Source organism: Stegostoma tigrinum, chromosome 20 (assembly GCF_030684315.1).
Source record: "Stegostoma tigrinum isolate sSteTig4 chromosome 20, sSteTig4.hap1, whole genome shotgun sequence".
In the NCBI taxonomy this organism is placed as follows: Eukaryota; Metazoa; Chordata; class Chondrichthyes; order Orectolobiformes; family Stegostomatidae; genus Stegostoma; species Stegostoma tigrinum.
In genome coordinates this window covers 41,005,893-41,025,596 of record NC_081373.1, presented here as the reverse complement: position 1 = coordinate 41,025,596, position 19,704 = coordinate 41,005,893, and the positions used below count along the sequence as shown (strand labels likewise).

Here is a 19,704-nt window from a genome sequence, read left to right as displayed (position 1 = left end):
GGAAATATGCAGGAGGTAATTTCATATCCAAAGAAACATGATGCCAATTCGCAAGATCCCAATAATACACAACCACAAAGTGAAGGAAATATTATGGCATGCAGTGATGTATTGGGGAGCCAGGTTTAAAGCAGCCACCACCACACAATTGCATGAACTGGGCACCATGGGGGCTGGTTGTGTAATTGATGTGAGAAAAGTTGACCCCAATCTTCCCACCCAAAAAAAGGGAAAATTCAGCTGTATGCAGGACTTCTTTAAAGTACTAATACAGATATTGTAGACTTGAAGAAAACCCGTAGAATGGAGATTCATGTGATGTGAATCATCATTTCAAAAAACAATGAAATTGTAGATAGTTTTGTTCCCAAACTTTAGAATATTTTCATTAGATTCTAGTATAACTAAAATGAGAATTTTTAAATACCTTTGTGAAAGAATACCAAACAATATCTAGTGGAAACAATTTTATTTAAAATCACTGATTACTTTAGAGATGCATAGCACTCAGTAAGGAAGTTCTCCATTTTGGAATTGCTACCATATACCTGGTAAAACAAATTTATTCTAATGATACACTAGGGTTTGGAAAACAATGCAACATTACACTTTAAGTAAAGGATCATATTTGTGCCATTAATTCTTTTCTACAAGTGCACGTGCCCACTCTTGAAAACCCTCACACAATATTTTAAGTTAATACATTTATTAAAAATATGCACTTAATCCAAAAAGCATTCTTATTGCTCTTTTAGAAACATGAACTTCCAGAACCATCTATCAGAAAATAGGTAAAGATTAAATGAACAATTAAATCCCAAGAGCAGAGTTTTTAAATGCAAGCATCATGTTAGGTGAGAAGCTATCAGTAATACAAAAGGCAGATATATTTACTGTGTCATACAAAAAAAAGGTGAGTTAAGCACCTGAACATGAGATTGTTATTATAAATTTTACTCCTGCAAATAAATTTTGTACTGTTCAAATGATTTTGCACATTTCAACTGAGAGAAAGTTCAGCTACTTATAAATAAATTGAACACTGAAACTGTTCTTCCAGTACATTGAATGGTCTCAACGATTGTATGCAAATCCAATTAAAATGTAACTAAATGAGGTAGTTACCAATTGTTGAACGTGGTTACCTTCTGAAGTGTGAAAAAAGATAATATTGCACAATTAGCAGCCAATTAACTTTAGACTTGAGTCTGAGGGAAAAAAAAGAAAAATGCTGCCATTAAAATTGTAGCCAGTGACTGTTTGGCTCTTAAAGGTGTACAAACAGGAAGTAATTATCAAGACACTGACCAAAAATCAGGATCATTTTCTGAGGTAAAGCATCCAGCTTCCAAACAAGCATTTTATCCTGTTAATTTGTCAGACTTATTGTTCATCCTATCAATTAACTTGTTGCTAAGTATATCTTCAAACATTTAGATAGGTTCTTTATTATTCTGTAATATTAGTGCCCAATAATTCCCAACACCTAGAAAATGAATTTGTTTTGTTTTTCTTTAAAGATGTAAAGAACTATTTCAAAATATAAAGTCACTATTAAAGCTATTTCCATATGCAATGCATCTTTTGATGACTGATTCAACAAATAGTCTTTCAAAAGCATGGAGTTTTCAGATTTAGTGGCCATTGACTTGATAGTTACGATTAGAAGGAATATTAATAGAAGATTTAACTTCCATATTTGTTGCTAATGACATATTATTTGCTTGTACGGGTCCATGAGTTACAAGGTTAGCTTGGAGATTGGAAGGGCATGCTGATATACTATATCTTGTTGCCTGACCGGTTGAAAAAGCAGATTGACAACTCTGCTGCAAGGGCTGTTGGTGAGGATACTGTAACAGATTTGAGTGCTTTGGTTGAAAGTATGGTGAGGTTTGTTGTGCAATCTGGGTTTGAGAAGGAGCTACAGGTTGAGTCAAGAAAGTGCTCTGCCCAATCTGCTGAATTGATTGTTCGCCTTTTTGTTCACGTTTCTGCTTGTTGGCTTCTTTTACGTCGTTGTCATGAGCGCTTCAAATTAACAATGAATGAAAAGTTAGAGAGCTACCAAGTTCAGCAATCGCATTTAAAAATAATTATATTAGATAGACTGAACTCACATCAACAGACGTTCAGTGCAGGGTAAGAGAACATCCCAAGCATAAGCAGTAATATGATGCAGTCGAACAGGCCATAAAGGAGAGAGTTTAAGAACAGCTCGCGATGCTGCTACGCAAGCAGCTGCAACTACTGAAGGAAAATAATTTAAAAAGCCATGATCTGTAAAGATAAAAAATTGAGAGCCTATCCATTTAATTGTACATTAACAAGTTATGTCCTTCATCACTTCAATTAAACAATAAGTAAAAATATTTATTTAGTTTACCCAAAGCCAAACTGCTGACCTGGAATTGTTACAGTGAAAGCCCATCTATGCGGATCTTTGCATTGACGTAACTAGCAAAGTTAAATCATTTTGATTGATGAGGAGGATATTGGACATCACAAAAATCCATTTATAAAAAAATTACAATGCTTCAAGTATAGACGTAGATGTTTATATTAGTAAGAGAGTTAATGAACTTTCCTTTTAAATAGGAGGTTATCCAATCACAAATTTGCAAATGTAAAAAGGTCTTTAGATAGCTAAAAAAGTAAATACATTTTCTATTTTACCAAAGCATATCTACAGCCATACATAAGATAACAAAGTGTGGAACTGGAGGAACACAACAGGCCAGGCAGCAGAGGAACAGGAGAGTTGAGGTTTTGGTTCAGGATCCTTCTTCAGAAAAGGGAATGGGGAGGGGAGCTTGGAAATAAACAGAGATGACGGGTGGGGTAGGGGAAGGTCGGTGGGATGGTGATAGGTGAGTGCATGTAGGCAGTGGTTGAGATTGGTCAGTGAGATGGGAGTAGCGGACAGATGGGAAGAGAAGATGGACACCGGAGGTGGCCCAGGATGGACAGTGTCACAATGACACCACCTGCAAACTGGAGGAGCAGCACCTCATTCTGCCTTGGGAGCCTACAGTCCGATAGCCTAAACGTGGCTTTTACTAGTTTCAAAGTCCCACCACCCCGGCCTCATCCCATGACCTACCTCCCTCTCATCCCTGCCTCCTTGACCTGGCATAACCCGAGCACCTTCTCTCCCACCTGTCCGCTCCTCCCACCTCACTGGCCAATCCCGGTCACTGGCCTGCTGTGTTCCTCCAACTTCACACTTTGTTATCTCTGACGCCAGCATCTGCAGTTCTTGCTATCTCAGGTGATTTATCTACAGTCATATAATGTTATATCAGGTCAATATATGACCACAACTAACAATTCAGCTGCATGAACAGCGATGTACGTTTGTGTAATGGTTACATTATCAGATTGGTCATTAACCCAAATGACCAAGAAACAGTGCCAAATTTCACATTTGGAAATCGGAATTGGTGCTGCCCTGCACAAGTATAAAATCCTGCAGGATGCAAATCGATTCATGAATCAGTCTCCCATAATACGGGAGTTGGGGAAGGGTTAAAAAGTGGCCACACAGCTACCATTTTTATAGAACCAATGAATGGCTGGTGGGAGTTGCTTTTCTTAAAAAAAAATTAGTAAAATGTTTTAAAGATAGATTTTTTTAAAAAAAAGTCTAGCAGGACTACAACTGACTTATTACTGTCTTCTAACCACCCATCAAAATGGTCTAGCAAGTCACTGTGGTTATTAAGAAGGTAAGAAGGTAGCTCACCAGTAACTTCAAAACGGCAATAACATTCTTAAAATTCATGCAGGCATTACACCCCAAAGAAGACCATTAAGAATCAACCACATGTGGAGGCCCGGCATCACATGTAAGCCAGTCAAGAGAAGGGTGGCAGATTTCTATTCCTAAAAGGATGTTAGTGAACTAGTGTGGGCTTAATGACAATCAACAGTGGTTACATGATCACCATTAAGTTGCACCGACTTCATGGAGGTCCGTGTGATGTGATCTATGGCAAAATTGGTGGCAGATTTGGATGAGAAATCAGCTTCAGCAATGGGAAGATCATGCTTTATCTTTTATATGTTTGACACACAGCGATCAAAGTTTCTTGCTAGGTAGTGGTAAATTGCAGGTTAGTGGATTACTGCTTGTTAACAGCCCAACTCACCTCATTAATATTCAGATTCCTATTTTACTGAAACACAAACAGGCTAGACATCGAGACAACTCGACACAGAATTCAGAGCAGATCCATGGTAATTTCAGCTCACCGCTTAATCCAAAGAAGCCATGTTGCCTAGGGCTTAAATAGCACTTCAGGGCACAGTCCATAGGCACCAGCCACATGCAACCCTGTCAGATGCTAAAGTCTGTGGACATGTGCCAACATCTCATGATAATCGCACCTCTTCAATTTACTTGTAGGTGTTCCTGAAGCAGATTTGCATTGCTCTAGCAACTAGCATCAAAAGACCGCAGGAAGGTCTCTCTGTCAACTTGGATGCTTTCACTATCCATGCAATGTCAATTCACCTAGTCACACAACCAAGAAACTTCTGCTGGTCAGCAATCCTTAGTCAAAGGGATAGTTATCTTGCTGGACAACAATGTGCTAGATCAGTCTCATGCCTGGACCGTGTGCCAACAGCTTACCCACAAAGACACTATGTGCAGTGAGCAAGCAGCCATATCACAGTCTTGGGGAGGGGGAGTTGCAGTCCTCATTGAGGTCCATGGAGGAATACATGTCACAGTTCAGTAAGCCAACAGCAACCCAATATTACTTCAGGATTTGGTCATGGTCAGGCACGTGGGGTGTATCTGCATGGCCTGAAGCAGCATGGACATTCCGTATGTCAGCAGTCGAGGATGAAGAGTGGGCAGGTACAGACTAATGTCGGCAAGTTGGGTGGGACCTGGGAGATGTGCATTTTGATGATTACAGGAAATACTACCAGGAAGGGAATTTGGATAGAGGGCCTCAGAAATGAAAGCTAAGGCAGAAGGCCACTGGCCAAGGAGCTCTCACTATCTTCTTCCATTGTGGTAGAAATCGGAAACGTACATTGATGAAGAAAATGTCTGTGACCAAGGTTGGAGAAGGCAGGTAAAATGACTAGATCTGTGAGGGAGGGTTTGCAGAGCCTACTGATGTCAGGGCTTTTTTTTCTAAAAAAGGAAAGGGAAGGAGCATTGCACACAGATAGATGAATGGTACAGGTCACCGACCTGTGGGATCACCATTGCTCCCCATTCTATTGCATTGTCCATTACTAATGATAAGAGATCGCTGATCAACTCACTCACACCAACAACTTTAGCAAAGAGGGTCCTGGAAAGAATGGGAATGTTGTAGCACAGAGGGCCAAAAGTTAATTAAGATCCACAGTACTGTACATGCCTTGCTTATTTTGCTTCCTGATAATGTTACGACTACAACTTCAATCCATGCTACATCATATTGGCCATGAAATTATGCCCAACGATGGAACAATGACATTTGAGGCTACTCAGACAAACAACCAGATGTAAGGTGAAAGCAGTTTGCCTGTCCCACTATTGGTTCTCTAAACTGAAGGCTTGGTGACAGAGTGCAGGCACATCCACCTCTCCAGTAGCTCTCAAGGGTACTGTACCTGGCTCTTGATGACAGCTATCAACCTGTCCATGAAGACTGATTGATGGTCACATGATCTGTTACGCTGCTGGCACTTCTGGGCTTTGAGGACCAAATGTGCCCCAGACACCTGTCTGCTGCTCCTGTGCACACATTAACCAATGCACTGACTGCTGACACCACAGATCCCTCTCCTGTCTGGGGCTGTGCAGATGCCTCACCTCAGGAGTGCTCAGAGTGCAAGTGGCCTGAGCCTTTCTTTCCTCAGCCAGCAGAAGTGGCACAGCAAGGTGCTCTCCAGATTGTGCTTGTGTTCCCACAAAAGCTGTTGTTAACTGAGCTGATGGGAGATGTGGGAGATGCAGGAGGCAGCCTTGCCAATGCTTCCTCTGAGACCTCAATATGCTAGCCCTCAGAGGCCATGGAGGAGCCAACCACTTCACTGCAGAGGTCAAAGAGATGTCAACAGTACTTGTAAAACAAGTAAGAAGGCATCATGGCCATTGGTTACATATGGGGTGCAATGTCAAGCACCTGCCCATCTCTTCAGATTCTCTGAGCTATGGGCTGTCTTCTCCTATACGAAGAGAAAGGAAGGATCTAAGCAAGATGAAATTGTCTGCATCTCAGTTAGGGCCTGTGCAGTTGGACAAATGATGGCAAGGTGTTCAGAGATAGTGAGCAGGCAGCACACAGGCCACAGAGTTTGTGGTGTGTACTGGTGGTGACAGCAAGTGAGAGAAAATGTTTCAGCCACAGAGTGGTAGAGCATGGCCTTGGTGGGATATAGGTAGTAGTAGCAGAGATAGGATGGGTTTGAGTAGCAAAGAGAAATAAAGTGTGGTACTTACCTTGGTGAAGCAGAGGAGGGTGTTGACCTTTTTATGGTACTACTGGCTGTTCCTTTGGGCTGTCAAAATGGTATGGGCCTGGGTGGCTAAATTGGACCAGGCTGCAAGGCTCAGGTGTCATTGCCTCCTCTTCCACTCGTCCAGGAAGAGCATTCCTCTCCATTGTACTACCACTTGGCTGGGACGTCCTGGTCCCTTTTGGAGAAGTGCAGCACCATCTTTCTAGTCTGAGGAGTCTTCACAAAATGCCCTTGACTGGGCTGGGCAGCTTTGGAATGCCAATGCTATTCCAGGGTCCACCAGCCTCTTAAAAATGGCATAGGCACAAGAGATGCCAGCTCTCCAGAAAATTTCCATTGAGTGGTAAGCTGTTTCTGGGAGAAACCCATGGTCAAATGGAGATAGAAATTGGATGTAAGGCATGTCACACAGTGATGGTGCCTGCAGTTACTGAGATGTATCTACTAAGATACAGTGAGTGGCAGGAATCCCTCAAGAATACTCAAATAAAAAAACTTTCAGCCAAAAAAAACAATTTTGCAATTGCTTTTTAACCCCAGATTTTTACAGAATTCAAATTTCATAATTTGCCATTGTTGAATTTGACCCATGTCCACAGAGTATTAGTTACTCTTTAGTGCAAACTCAATTATTTCCACTCCTTGCCACCCGCAGGAAGTTGGAAATTCTACCCATTGTTTTCCTAAGAGAAAGGAACATGGTAAAATCTTGGAAAAATGGAATGCATCCTTTGTTTCTAAGCAAAAAGAAAATTACAAAAATGTCTTTTAATGATGGATATTCCATGACTTTTGATTAAAAAGTCAGAGATTTTGATTTTAACAAATAACTAATCACACTCCTATTATACTTGGGTGTATCAAGAATGTCTCTCAAATCATTCCTTAAATTTCTGGTCAAAATGAGAATTAATACCTTTATTGTCATGTTTGTTTAGCCAGTCACCACCTCCCTTTTTAATCAAGAGCATCGCCACTAAACAGTTTCTAGTGTACAAGCTATATAGACCGATATTTAGTTTTAAAAAGGTATATTTAAAAGTTCATTAATACTTCAATAACTGTTCTGGTTCAATGTGAATTACAGTACAGAAATGCTAATCCCCGGTTAAAGTTCATGTGAGAAGGTAATTGTGTCCAACTTCTACTACTGCTGTCCAATCTTGTTGGCAAAACTCACTTCCAGGAAAGTTTTAATCCAAATAAAGAAATATTTATGCTCAGACAGTGCCTTTCACAAAATACTGTTGGATGTCACGTGGCTGTGGTTAACAGCCATAAAAGTACACCTACATTTGCACTGTCACTGGTATAATGTAGGATATAGCAGCCAACTGTGGTACAAAGATCTTATAATTGAATAACTGCTGTTTAAGTGATAAACTAGGGATTAAATTATTTGATAGTGAATAAATATCGTACTATATATCAGAAATAATTTCTTTGTTGTTTTAATAATAGGGCCGGGGTTGCATTCATGCCCAGCTAAGGGCAAAATATTCTTTGGCTTAGTGTCTCACCAAAAAGATGATACCTCTTGATATTTCTTTGCACCCTCAGTATTCAAACGGAACAACAGCCTCAAATTTTGCACTCATCTCCAAGTGAGACAATAGCCTTTTAACTCAGGGAGGCAATACTATTAAACTCCAGCCATCACAGGCAATTTCTCAATAGCATTTCAGTCTATTTTGTTATGGACGGCATATTACTGAGGTCAATAGGCTCATTATTAACAACCTTTAGTGGCCTTTAATTATGTAAGTATCACAAGCAGGCTTCCTAACTATGCATCCACTCAGTGTATTATGGGGTGATTTCAGGGGGTATATCGGAATGTATTAGGGTAGCTGCCTGACCCTAACTCTCCCTGCTGAAAACAGGCATTTTAGGAACCAAAGCCTGTATCATTGCTTGGTCAAATATCTTGGAATTCTTAACCAATGACATCATTTTCAAAAGCATTTGTTAACTGAATGGGACACAAAGGCTCTCCTGCAACATAGCAGAAAAGGGAGAGGCAGGTAGGAACAGAGTGGGTTACAGCAGACTCCAACAAAATTAAATGGGAGTGAAAGAGGAATAAATTACTAAAATGAGGTTTTGGTTGACTATAAATACCTTGTAAAGATACCTCTAGAAAGTAGGCAGAGTATTTTTCTGTATATAACTTTGTCTTCTCCAAGTAAACCATAGGCTTTCCATCATGAAGATCAGTTTCATGTACAGCAATGGAAAGGTAGTAATCAATGAAATGCGCAGCAGTAGGCAGGCAAAGATTCCACTGAAAGGATTCTAGTAACAACAGTTCCATGTGCAATAAGTCCTGTTTGTTTAACACCAGGTTCATACTACTTATGCAAGTTAGACTGTTGAGTTGTTCAAGTTTCGGTACACGGTCTTCTTTTTCTTCAAACTTGCCTGATTTAATAAAACAAATGTTTATGTTAGTAATATTTACAATAATTCTCTGAATCAAAGCAAACAGTGGATAAGTATTAGAACTTCCAAATTTGTATAATTTCATTTTAGTATAGTGCATTCACTTGAATATTATAGCTTTCTACAAACGTACTAAGCAGCACATGTTTTTCAATATCCAGGTGTGAATTTCATTACACAAGTGTTACAGTTTCGAAGATTTCTGAAGAAGGGTCCCGATCCAAAATGTCAACTTTCCTGCTCCTCTGATGCAGCCTGGCCCGTTCTTCCAGCTCCACAGCTCCTCTGTTATAGTTTTGGGTTGCAATTTACACTTCACCTTGTCAAAGCAAAGTGATTTCAGCTGAACTTCAAATTGTTATTTGAAGTCATTTAAGATATTTGTATATTGACTAGCTTGTAAAGACATATCCATAAAAGGAGGTAAAGCTTTTATTTCTTTGGATTAGAGGGTAGAATACAGGAGGAAAGACTAACTCTGCTTGAACAGATGTATTCTGTGATAATCCAAGAAATTTGGAAGAAACAAGTGCCAGAGCAGGCTGCCTTGCTGGTTGTTGCTTCAGGCTTGTCCAACAACTAACAGCAATGCCTTTTGAGTAGTCACGTAATATTTTGACTCAGTGAAACAGCGAGAACCAAATCCATTAGGATCTGGGAGCTTTATTAGACTGATCACTGCAAAGCTTGAAGTTCTGAACTAAGCAAATAGTGAACTAAAACTGTTGTCTGGGTTACACAGAAGCATTAATGGAGGTTAACTTTACTTAGTTTAGAGTATTCGTTGATCACTAAATACTGTTTGGTTACTGTGGAGGTCACAGTAAACATTTTCAAACCTCTAATCTTGTGCAATTCCTTTAAGTTGGTCACTCAGGAAACCACTTTCTTGTTTAAAGTTATTAGTCACTTCCAGGGATTTCTTTTAAAAAATTCTTGATAAAATTGCCACTCAATATATGTTTGCCAATATAATTGAAACCATGGAATAAAAGGAATTCTAGCAGCATTGGTAAAAGGAGTTAATTAATGCACTTTCCTGCCACTTGGTCAACAGACATTTTTGAAGTTGGGTAAGGTACACGAAGTGGATACGATAAATGATTTAGACTACAAAGCTCAATTTCAATTTGCAGATGTTTCAAAATCCAAGCACTATTTTAAGTTACGAGGATGAAAGCCACAGATTTCAAGATGATATGGTGAAGCAGAATCGATGGCCAGAATGGCCTGATTGTGCTCCTCTATCTTGAGATCTGAGTCAGGCTACATCTAGAACAGGGAGGAAGAAGATTTTAAAAATCAATTCAGAGAGTTTGAGATGAAGAAAAAGGAGGTGAAAATGTAAAAAAAGGGTGCAATTCTAAAGGGAAATTGCTCTAAAGGACACCATCTTGGGACATATATGCACAAATTGTTGAAGATGACAGGGCAAATGGAGAATGTGGTTATAAAGACAGAGGGATCCAGGGCTTTGCAAATAGAGGTATGGATTACAAAAGGAAGAAAGTTATGAGCTTATTAAAACACTGGTTTAGCCTCAACACAAGCACTGTGATTGATTCTTTCCATCATATTCATTGCCAAGTACAATGTGAAGACTTTAAAGAAAAGGGCAGAAAGAAAAAAAAATTGATGAATGGTTCAAGAGACTTATAGTGGAGAAGCTGAAGGGATTGTTACTAAAGAATGTTAAGAAGAGACTGGTTAAAAGTAGCTTCAAGTGGTTTGAGGGGGAATTAATTAAGTGCCTGAAGAGAACAAAGTTTGCAAAACCTACCAGGAAAATGAGCACAGGAATGGGACTACACAAGTTGTTCTTCTAAAGAGATGGCACATATAGAGTGGATCAAATGGTCCCCTTCAGCACAACAATTATTCTATGACTTTGTAAATTCATCTGTGGGATGTGGGCATTACTGGCTGGGCCTGCATTTATTGCCTGTTGCTAGTTGCCCTTGAGGAGGGGGTGTTGATCTGCAGTCCATTGGGCATAGGTAGAACCACAATGCCATTACAGAGGCAGTTCCAGAGTTTTGAAGCTGTGACAATGAAGGAACAACATATTCAAGTCAGGATGATGGGTAGCTTTGAGGAGAACCTGCACCTGGTGGCATTCCCATTGTTACTGTCATTGGTAGTGGTTAGGGGTTTGGAAAGTGATGTCTAAGGAGCCTTGAATTGAGAAGTTTGGTTCAGCTGGCCCAAAGGGGCACTCGCCCACTAAATGAGAAGTGGTAGAGCACCCCCAAATCAGTTCCAAGTGGGGTTCCTAATAATATTAAGTATTTCATATGCTTAATGACAACTGCAGTACCTTCCGAGGATTTGGGGACCCACTCAAAAGATATGTCAGACAATTATACCTTAAATATCGGCATCTGTTCCTAAGATGGTGCTGAATTGTTTACAATGTAACCTTTTCACTGTACTCATTTGAGTACACATAACAATAAAGCTAAATTCAATGGAGGCCAGCACTGGTCATCAACATCACTGGTAACAGAGGCAGTTGTTGGCAAAATGCCCACTACAGGGCCAGAATAATCAAAAAAATCCCAGGCAAAAGCAATATTAAGGCGTAGGGATCATGAGAGAGAGGTAGCAGTCAGAGGTTAAGTCATAGGTGTGGGAAAGTCATTTGGTTCCAATTAAATCAATTAGTCACCACTGAATTGCCACAGGCTCACAGTTGGTGAAAGTCAACTGGCTCAGTAAATCGGCCCTATTTACATCCTGTGGCTGGGGTTCCCGTTTCTGGGAATCCTTCTACAGTCCCCCGGGGGATAGTGAGCCTTTCTCACTATCAAGTGAATTCAGCAACGAGGTTTGCCACTGACCTGCAACATTAAATCTTTCCTCTGGTCATGGTTGGGAGTTAAATGTTCCAATTACTAGGTTTATCAAAAGAATAAGGAAGTTTGATGGGGTAAGAGCAGCAGCTTTATGAACCTGCAATTATTAAGCTCAGAAACAATGAATTCTGGTACTAAAGTATACAAGTCAATTTGTGTTTCAGGGGATTGTTTTTGATAGAACAGGGGAGATGGATTTGTGACTGTACAGCTGGAGAAAGCTTGCTGTCTCTTTGCCTCAAGAAGAAGGACAAAGCACCCATTGACAACAGAAAATGGAGTGAATGTTCAGAACTTAAGGCAAAAGACCACAATCACCAAGGACTTTGAAGTGTCTATTCCTCCCATCTTTTTGAACATGAGTATATACAAGGCACATGCCTTTATTAATTTCCTTAGGATTAACAGATAACGAAATTGGTCTCCTTTCCCTCAAGAAAACCTTGTAATTTGAATTTTCCTGATATAGTAGACTTTTTTTTTAAAATGCAAAGAGGAGTTACAGCCTAAAGCTAAAAACACATTTTTGAGACCAACCAAGGAGTTGAAAAAGAGGTGACCCAATTCATTCTTCCTCATCTGGCCATAATAGTTACAGTTATAGAATGTAACTGTTACTTAAGAAAGGTGACAAAGAAAACTAAGAATTCCAAATCTGTTATTTAACATTCATTTTTAAAAAGTTATTTAATGAGATGGCAGTGTCAATAGCAAAACCAGCAAATCCTTCCCGGATTTGCCCTTTATCTGTGTGACTTATTCAGCCATTTCAGAGGACAGCTCAGAGTCTCAGAGTCAACAATATTGCTGATGGTCTGCAGTCATGTAGATCAGACCAGGTAAGGATGGTAGATTTTTCTTCCCTACAGTGGGCATTAGTGAACCAGAAGGCTAATATGACAATTGACAATGGTTTCATAGTGACCAAAACCAAGACTGTAAAGAAAAATTCCAGGCCATAAGCATTAGTCTGGGCCTCTGGAATACGAGTCCAATGATATTACGACTACGTCATCCCTTTCTGGGCAAGCAGATTTGAATCTATATAATTCAGTACAGAGCAACTGAATTTAAACAGTGCCAACATGGGTAGATGACAGTTTTGTTACATAACTTAACTGACCTGAAATGTTAGCCGTTTCTGTCAACAGAGGTGACCTGAACTGCTGAATATTTCTGCATTCTCTAATACTTACTTCAGATTTCAGCATTTGCAGTACTTTGCTTTGGTATTCACTCAGGTCGTCACTTAAAATGTGAGAACAATGGGAAATTCTGGCAAATTGAATTAAAATGCATTTACAACAAATTACACCACAAGTCTGATATTAACAACAATTTTAAACTAACATCACAATTGCCACTAGTTACATCCTGACATTCCAGACTGATGCTGTTGAAGATTTGCTAATATATATTATTCAAAATTCTTAATGTATTAAATTTTAGTTTTTTTCAACTGGAGGATGTCAGGAATGAGCACTTCTCATATACCACAGCTTGAAGGGAGTTAAAGTATGTGTTTAATGATTATTAGGATAGTAAGCCATAAAAATCTACAAATGCATTATTAGGGACAGTGACCAGCATGTTGAGGGCCTGGATCTTGGTAGGACTGAAGAAGAACACCTGGAATACATCTACATGATAAGATGGAGGGGTCAATATTGGGACCACAACTGTTTATGTTATACATTAATGATCTAGACAAAGTAAACTAAAGTGCATTGTTGCTAAGTTTGCAGATTATAAAAGATAGTTGGAAGGACAGGTAGTGGTGAGGAATTGGGGACGCTGCTCAAAGACTGAGCAGGCTAAAAAGCAGGTAAAAAGGAATAAAGTGTGGGCAAGTGTCAGGTTATACACTCTGGTAGGATTACTAGAGGTGTAGAATATTCTCTAAACAGGGAGAGGCTTCGGAAATCTGAAGCACAAAGGGACTTGGGAGTCCTGGTTCAAGATTGTCTTAAGGTTAATTTGCTAGGAAGGCAAAAATCAATGTTACCATTCATTTCAAGAGGGCTGGAAGAGAGATGTACTGCTGAGACTGCATAAGGCTCTGGTCAGTCTTTGGACCATTGTGAGCAGTTCTGGGCCTGAATACAAGGCTCTACAGACCAGAGGGGATCCAGAGGAGGTTTACAAGAATGACCTGGGGACGAAGGGCTTGTCATATGAGGGGCAGTTGGGGACTATGGGTCTGTACTCAATGGAGTTTAGAAAGCGGGGAATCTGATAGAATACCAAGAGGCCTGGATACAAAGTTTCAGTGGATGCAGAGAAGAAGTCTCCACTGGCAGGACAGACTAGGACCAGAGAGCACAGCTTCAGAAAGAAGGGATAACCCTGCAGAATCAAGAGCAGGAGGGATTTCTTCAGTCAGGTGGTGAATCTGTGGAACTCGTTACCATTGAAGGCTGAGAAGACCAAATCATTGAGTGTATTTAAGACAGAGATAGATGGCTTTCTCATTAGTAAGAGAAATAAGGGTTACAGGGAGAAGGCAGGTGAAAGGGGTTGAGAAACAGTGGCTATTACTAATGTCAGAGCAAACTCAATGGGCTGAATGGCTAAATTCTGCTCCTAAAATCTTATGGTCTTCAGTATTAGCATTGGAAAGAGCCTGCTTCTGCTGTTGTGATCGACATGAACAAACTGGAATGGCATATTGAGTACAACTACCAAAATTAGAATTTCAGAACATTAGATTCCAAATGGTGAAAGATACCTAAACAAACTATATAATCAGTTTTTTTTAATGTAACCATTAAAAACTTACTAGACTTTATAAATAACTTCACAAAAGTTACAGAAACAAACTTATCCTGCGGTTTAAAGTTCCTGGAGGTCAGTCTTTGATGGAAATTATCATTGCTGCTCAGAGTTCCACACACCCCTGGTGTAACTAATCTTAAAGTATAAAGTTTCAGAATGATTGGAGAATAATTGACTGTAAGACCATGACAGCTGATCTATTCACATAGCTGCATGTACAGAATTGTAATAAGGTCATTACGGAGCAATCAGGATCAGTGCACCAGGCCTTTAGATTGCAGAAGCCCATGACTAGCATTGAACCCATTGCTAACCTAGCAAAGATCACCCTTTATACCACAGGTCAGGATTTGGCCCAGAAACATACTCAATGCATTTATCCATCTTGCAAGCCAATCTTGCCTATTTGTTGCACATTTCTGATCTTGGCAACATTTTTCTTTAGAAATCAATTAATACTTAACATAAAATTAGTTCTAGTATCTACCCAAATAATCAAACTTATTGTCAGTGTAGTTTGAAGTTTAAAAACAAGAACACATCAAAATTTGATTCTTAAAGTTGTATATCAACATTGAAAAAGCATTGGGGAAAACAAAAAAAACCACACACTTACTTGCCAAAAGTAAACAGGACAGTGCCACTAAATGCAATTTCTGAACAGAAATGTCATAGCGGTCCATAAATAGATCTAGAAGGTAAACAGCAAGGTGACGAGCAGTGGGGCAAAGATGAAAATGATTGCTGATGATTGCAAGAAGATCTGCAAAGTAACGTCTAGTATTCAGCTGAGGAGAATGGCTTTTGTAGAGTGGTAATCTCAGCTCCTGAACATAATGAAACAAGAACATACATTTAAGGAACAACACTTAAAGTAAAAATTATTATTATCAAAAAAAATACATAAGCTTGTACAATGTGCAATTTTAGTTTAAAAGAGGTTCACCTATGTTCTTTCAACTGGACAATTAGTACTTCAATCTTATGTTCCAGTTTTTTCCTGATGATCATTTTCTAGTCACAACCAGTTGGGAATAATAAAGGGAGAAAAAAAAAATCATTGAGCTAGCGCAGGTAGGAAGGAAGATGGTCTTGGTTTACCATCCAATCCTGCTACTATTGGGCATGCAAACAGAAACACAAAATGACCTCTGCAGCTTCATTTGATAGAAGGAGTACAGATTAATGTGGTAAATTTAGGATAATGAAATGAATACAGAGTTTGGATCTCACTCATTAGCAAATGCCATCTGCATGGTGTTTCTTAAAAAAATTCTCAAAACTGACCACACCAATGTGCCAAGTGGCACTGAGCCACTACAGACTGAGAGTTCCTTGATCTATGATCTGTCCCAAATATGGACGAAGGGCTCTATAATTTCTCTCAGCATCCCCAATGAACGAGAGAGCACAGAAGCCCTAACTGATGTCTGGCTAAGATCACGGTTGGAAATTGTAGGTGGACACTTAGTAAGGGCAGGATTAAGCATGACTATGATGCTGCATGTCATTGAATAGTCTGCAGATATTATTTAGAATCAGCCTTAAACAAATCCATTTAAGTGAGTTATCATGACCAGCAACGTTGTTTTTTTTAAGGGGATGGGAATTAAATTGAGAAAAACACTGTCAAATGAACAGAAAAGCTAATGCAACAAAAAAAAGTCCCTTTTCAAAAACAGAGGCAGCAATTTTGATGATTAAATGCACAAGCATAATAAAGTGTGCAAGGCCAAATTTATACTCATGTATCCAGACATACATTATTTTCAAAATCACAAATTATCATAACAAATAAAAAGAACTCTAGAATTATTTAGAGTCCATCTGCCAGTTACTGAATCAAACCTATAGCTTTTCTTGAAGGACATCCACCTAGTCTCAGTTTCTTGATTTTGCCACACTTCCTGATTTACCCTTCAAGCCTATTGAGTCTGCATTAAATTGGAATTCACATCAAAGTTAAACATCCAGAAGTGGGTGGACTAATTTTAAATTAACTTTTAAAACTAGCTTAATTGTCACCATTCTCTTTGCAACAGCGTCAGCTGCAAGCACTCCATTCAACAAAAGCAAATTTGCACATAAAATATGTAGACTGATCTGGAAGTTAACTCCACTAATAGGAGGAATTCCCAAAATTGGTCACAATTTTAAAAAAAAATCTTACTTTGATTAATACAAGTTGCAGCACCATATTTCTGCTATGCCCAAATTTGTACCAATGGTACTGCTATGACCTATTTTTTCTTATTTGAAATCAAACATCAATTTTAAAAATGGGGAATGACCTCATGTGATGTGTCTTACTTTATAAAGCAGGTCAAATATTTTACATTTTAAAATTTATAGTAGAAACTCTTATTGTCAATATGGTTATAACCTTGAAGTGACTACTTTTATTAAAACATTGCAATGTGACACTGTCCAAACAGGATTTAGTTAAGCACTCAGATGCCTTATGAATGTAATTCTTGGTGAGCCAATATGTAAGCCTCGATGGGAATTGTATCACATTGTGTGAAACACATTCAGCTTAAAATGAAAGATTGAAATTGACCACAACTTTAAAAATGAGTCTTTTTATGTTCCAATTTCTTTTCTAATAAATTATAGTGGTAGCAAAAATAACTTGCATTTAACACTAGAAAGAAACATAGACCGGAATATCATACTTGCCTCAGAATAAAAAGGTTTGTGAGCTAATTGTGTCAGACAAAACAATAGTTTGGCTTTATTTGATCCTCTCACTAAAGGACCATGGAATACCAAAGCATTTTCACACAAGTACAGTAAAAATGTTCAATTATGAACCAATGTTGCCTGTCTAAAAGGGATGGGAATCAATACAAAGAGTCTGACTAGACAACTTTAAGCTCTCATTTCTCAACATCAGAAAGACTCAAGTATCAAATAAGTCACAATAAAAATCAGAAGTTATTATTTTATTTTGTCATATTGAAAATCCCAGAAAGTCATAAATTAAATACACATCAATTTTTGAGAGAGTACATGTATTGAAACATTAATGTCTAGATTAAACTAGTTTCAATTTTCCAAAAACAGTCACCAAATGTACACCAAATCTATCAAATGGCAAAAGCTCGACTGCATGCTCTGGTAGTTCCACCCCCCAACAAATTAATGTGAACAATTAAATAGACATTCAGTAATTTCATTATTCTTGTAGTAGTACAGGTGCAGCCTAGATTTGTGGCCAAGTTTTGATCCAGAGCTCTCAGAAGGATCCTTTACCAAATCCAGGTATTTGATTGATGATAAATCTGTTGGTTTCTATTGTAGAGAGCGTGACATATGCAAACTGTGTAAACAATGCCCAATCCAACCTAACTCCTCTTAGTCAATTTCATTTTAAATCAGTGAGGTGGTTCTCGAATTACTTTTAAAGTCTGATGGTTACCATTCTTTGGTTAACAACCCTAAAGCGAGCTTCAAAGATATAATAAAAAGAAAGTTGCCAAAATTAGTTTTAAAAGAAAAAGCATTAATATTATTAATAGAACTGTATTTCATATGGTTCGTGCTACTTGAACGACGTATCTCAAATTGTATCGACGAGTCCTATAAAGAAAATTTCTCAAATATGAAAAATGAAACACCACCTTGATCATACAGACATGTACATTAAGGGAGAGGCCAATCTGATTTATTTAATTTTTAAAATAACTCCTTCAAATAAAGATATTTAGAAGTCAGCCTCCACACATCTCTAGCAAGTTGGTCAAATTGGGGGGGGGGGGGCGGGGGTGCGGACTTTCTTCGTCCCGATTCTGACAAGGTAAAAGAGCCTGCGGAAACTCAGGTTGTGGTTCTGTAACTCTGTTTAGAATAAGAGGTGTACCTTGATACGAAGAGCCTGATGGATGTCAGCAACCACTTGTCCTTTCCACCACTGCTCCCCCAGCTCCATCGGATTCATCAAAATACGAAGTTAAATTAGTCTGCAAAAGAAGACAGCGTGCCTGTAACCAAAAGCACACGGTCCCGCTGTTCAGTATTTAGACTGAACAGATCACAAACCTACTTCGTCCTTATCAACCCAACAAATTAACACTAATCAATTGTTCGTATTCACCAAACAAACCTGACATTTACTGATGAATAAGCCTTGACCTCGCTAATGGCCAGTTTCAATTGCGATTGCAAAAACATTCGGCACATCACAGCTGAAAGTTATTTTGTGTGTGTGTGTTGACAGCAAAACTGACCTACGATCTGAAAACACACTTGACAGTCTGAATGTAAATTACAAACATAAAACTGCAACAGGAAGTATTGAGCTCAGAGCAACGTGTATGTTCATTGTGGACACAAGCACTTCCGGGACCACATCGAACACCAACAGCCTGATTTGTAGTTTGCATCTTTATTTAACAGACTCACAGACCAAAGCCAAAAAGTTATATAATGCACTGTCTCTCCGCAGCCAATTGTTTGGAGTATACGCATTCTTAAAAAAAAGTTGTTTTTCCAGTTGCGTTGTGTTCGGCTTAGTTGACTTTCCCAGTCACTTTCACGCCGTCTGTATGAGTTACAAAGTTACATTTCTCAGGTTGTGTTGTTTCCGAACGCTTTAGTCTCTTGGACCCACGCACAGAAACCAGCTCACTACATCTCAAATGTGACTGCAACCCGACTCACCAAGAGCAAAGCTATAGTTGTGTTTTCCGGGAGCGCAGTGTTGGTTGATTCGCGTTTATACGGCGGTAATAAATTCTGGTGTTCAGTTTGGCATTCGCTATCTAAGCAGTTTGTGCATGTCATTCCCGAAAATAAAACACAAACCTGGAAACTTTTAAAAAATTGAGTTGGACCGGAGGGCAAGATGCGTATCAACACAGAGGGAATTCGCAGCCTAATGTGATTAAAATAAACTGACCCGAAATAAAGCCATAATTTGTCAAAATAGAACGAGAGAATCTAGAGTATTAAAACAACGAATACAACGAGTCAATTAAAAAAAAGGTATGTTTGAACTGAACGTAACGGTACATAGAGCACTGAATTCACTGGCAGAATGTTAAAAGAACTGGGAGGGAATAAAGGGTTAGTTTGAAGGCAGTAATGAGCGGCAAGTTCCGTTTAGAGTTCTATGTTAGATCCCAGACGAAGGAAATGTTTAGAAGGATATGGGTAAGCA

At 38.9% G+C, this 19,704-nt stretch overlaps 1 protein-coding gene across 1 annotated transcript; it reads right to left on the bottom strand.

Annotated features, from left to right (window-relative positions):
• Window positions 1–542: 542 nt before the first annotated feature.
• On the bottom strand, window positions 543–18,838 carry ccnj (cyclin J). The gene is made up of 6 exons (XM_048551171.1): window positions 18,649–18,838; window positions 18,406–18,505; window positions 15,160–15,370; window positions 8,593–8,892; window positions 2,121–2,280; window positions 543–2,031 (listed from the first exon to the last, which is right to left on the bottom strand). Exons 2-6 carry the CDS (start codon window positions 18,481–18,483, stop codon window positions 1,635–1,637), a joined length of 1,146 nt encoding a protein of 381 aa, XP_048407128.1. The 5' UTR covers window positions 18,484–18,505; window positions 18,649–18,838; the 3' UTR covers window positions 543–1,634.
• Between the last annotated feature and the right edge of the window lie 866 nt (window positions 18,839–19,704).

Excerpts from the sequence above, each read along its gene's own strand:
- ccnj (XM_048551171.1), bottom strand. The coding sequence starts at position 18,483 with ATGAATCCGATGGAGCTGGGGGAGCAGTGGTGGAAAGGACAAGTGGTT. Across the intron at positions 15,371-18,405 it reads ATCAGGCTCTTCGTATCAAG|GAGCTGAGATTACCACTCTA; the intron begins GTACACCTCTTA and ends CATTATGTTCAG. Across the intron at positions 2,032-2,120 it reads TGCACTGAACGTCTGTTGAT|CGCTCATGACAACGACGTAA; the intron begins GTGAGTTCAGTC and ends GTTAATTTGAAG.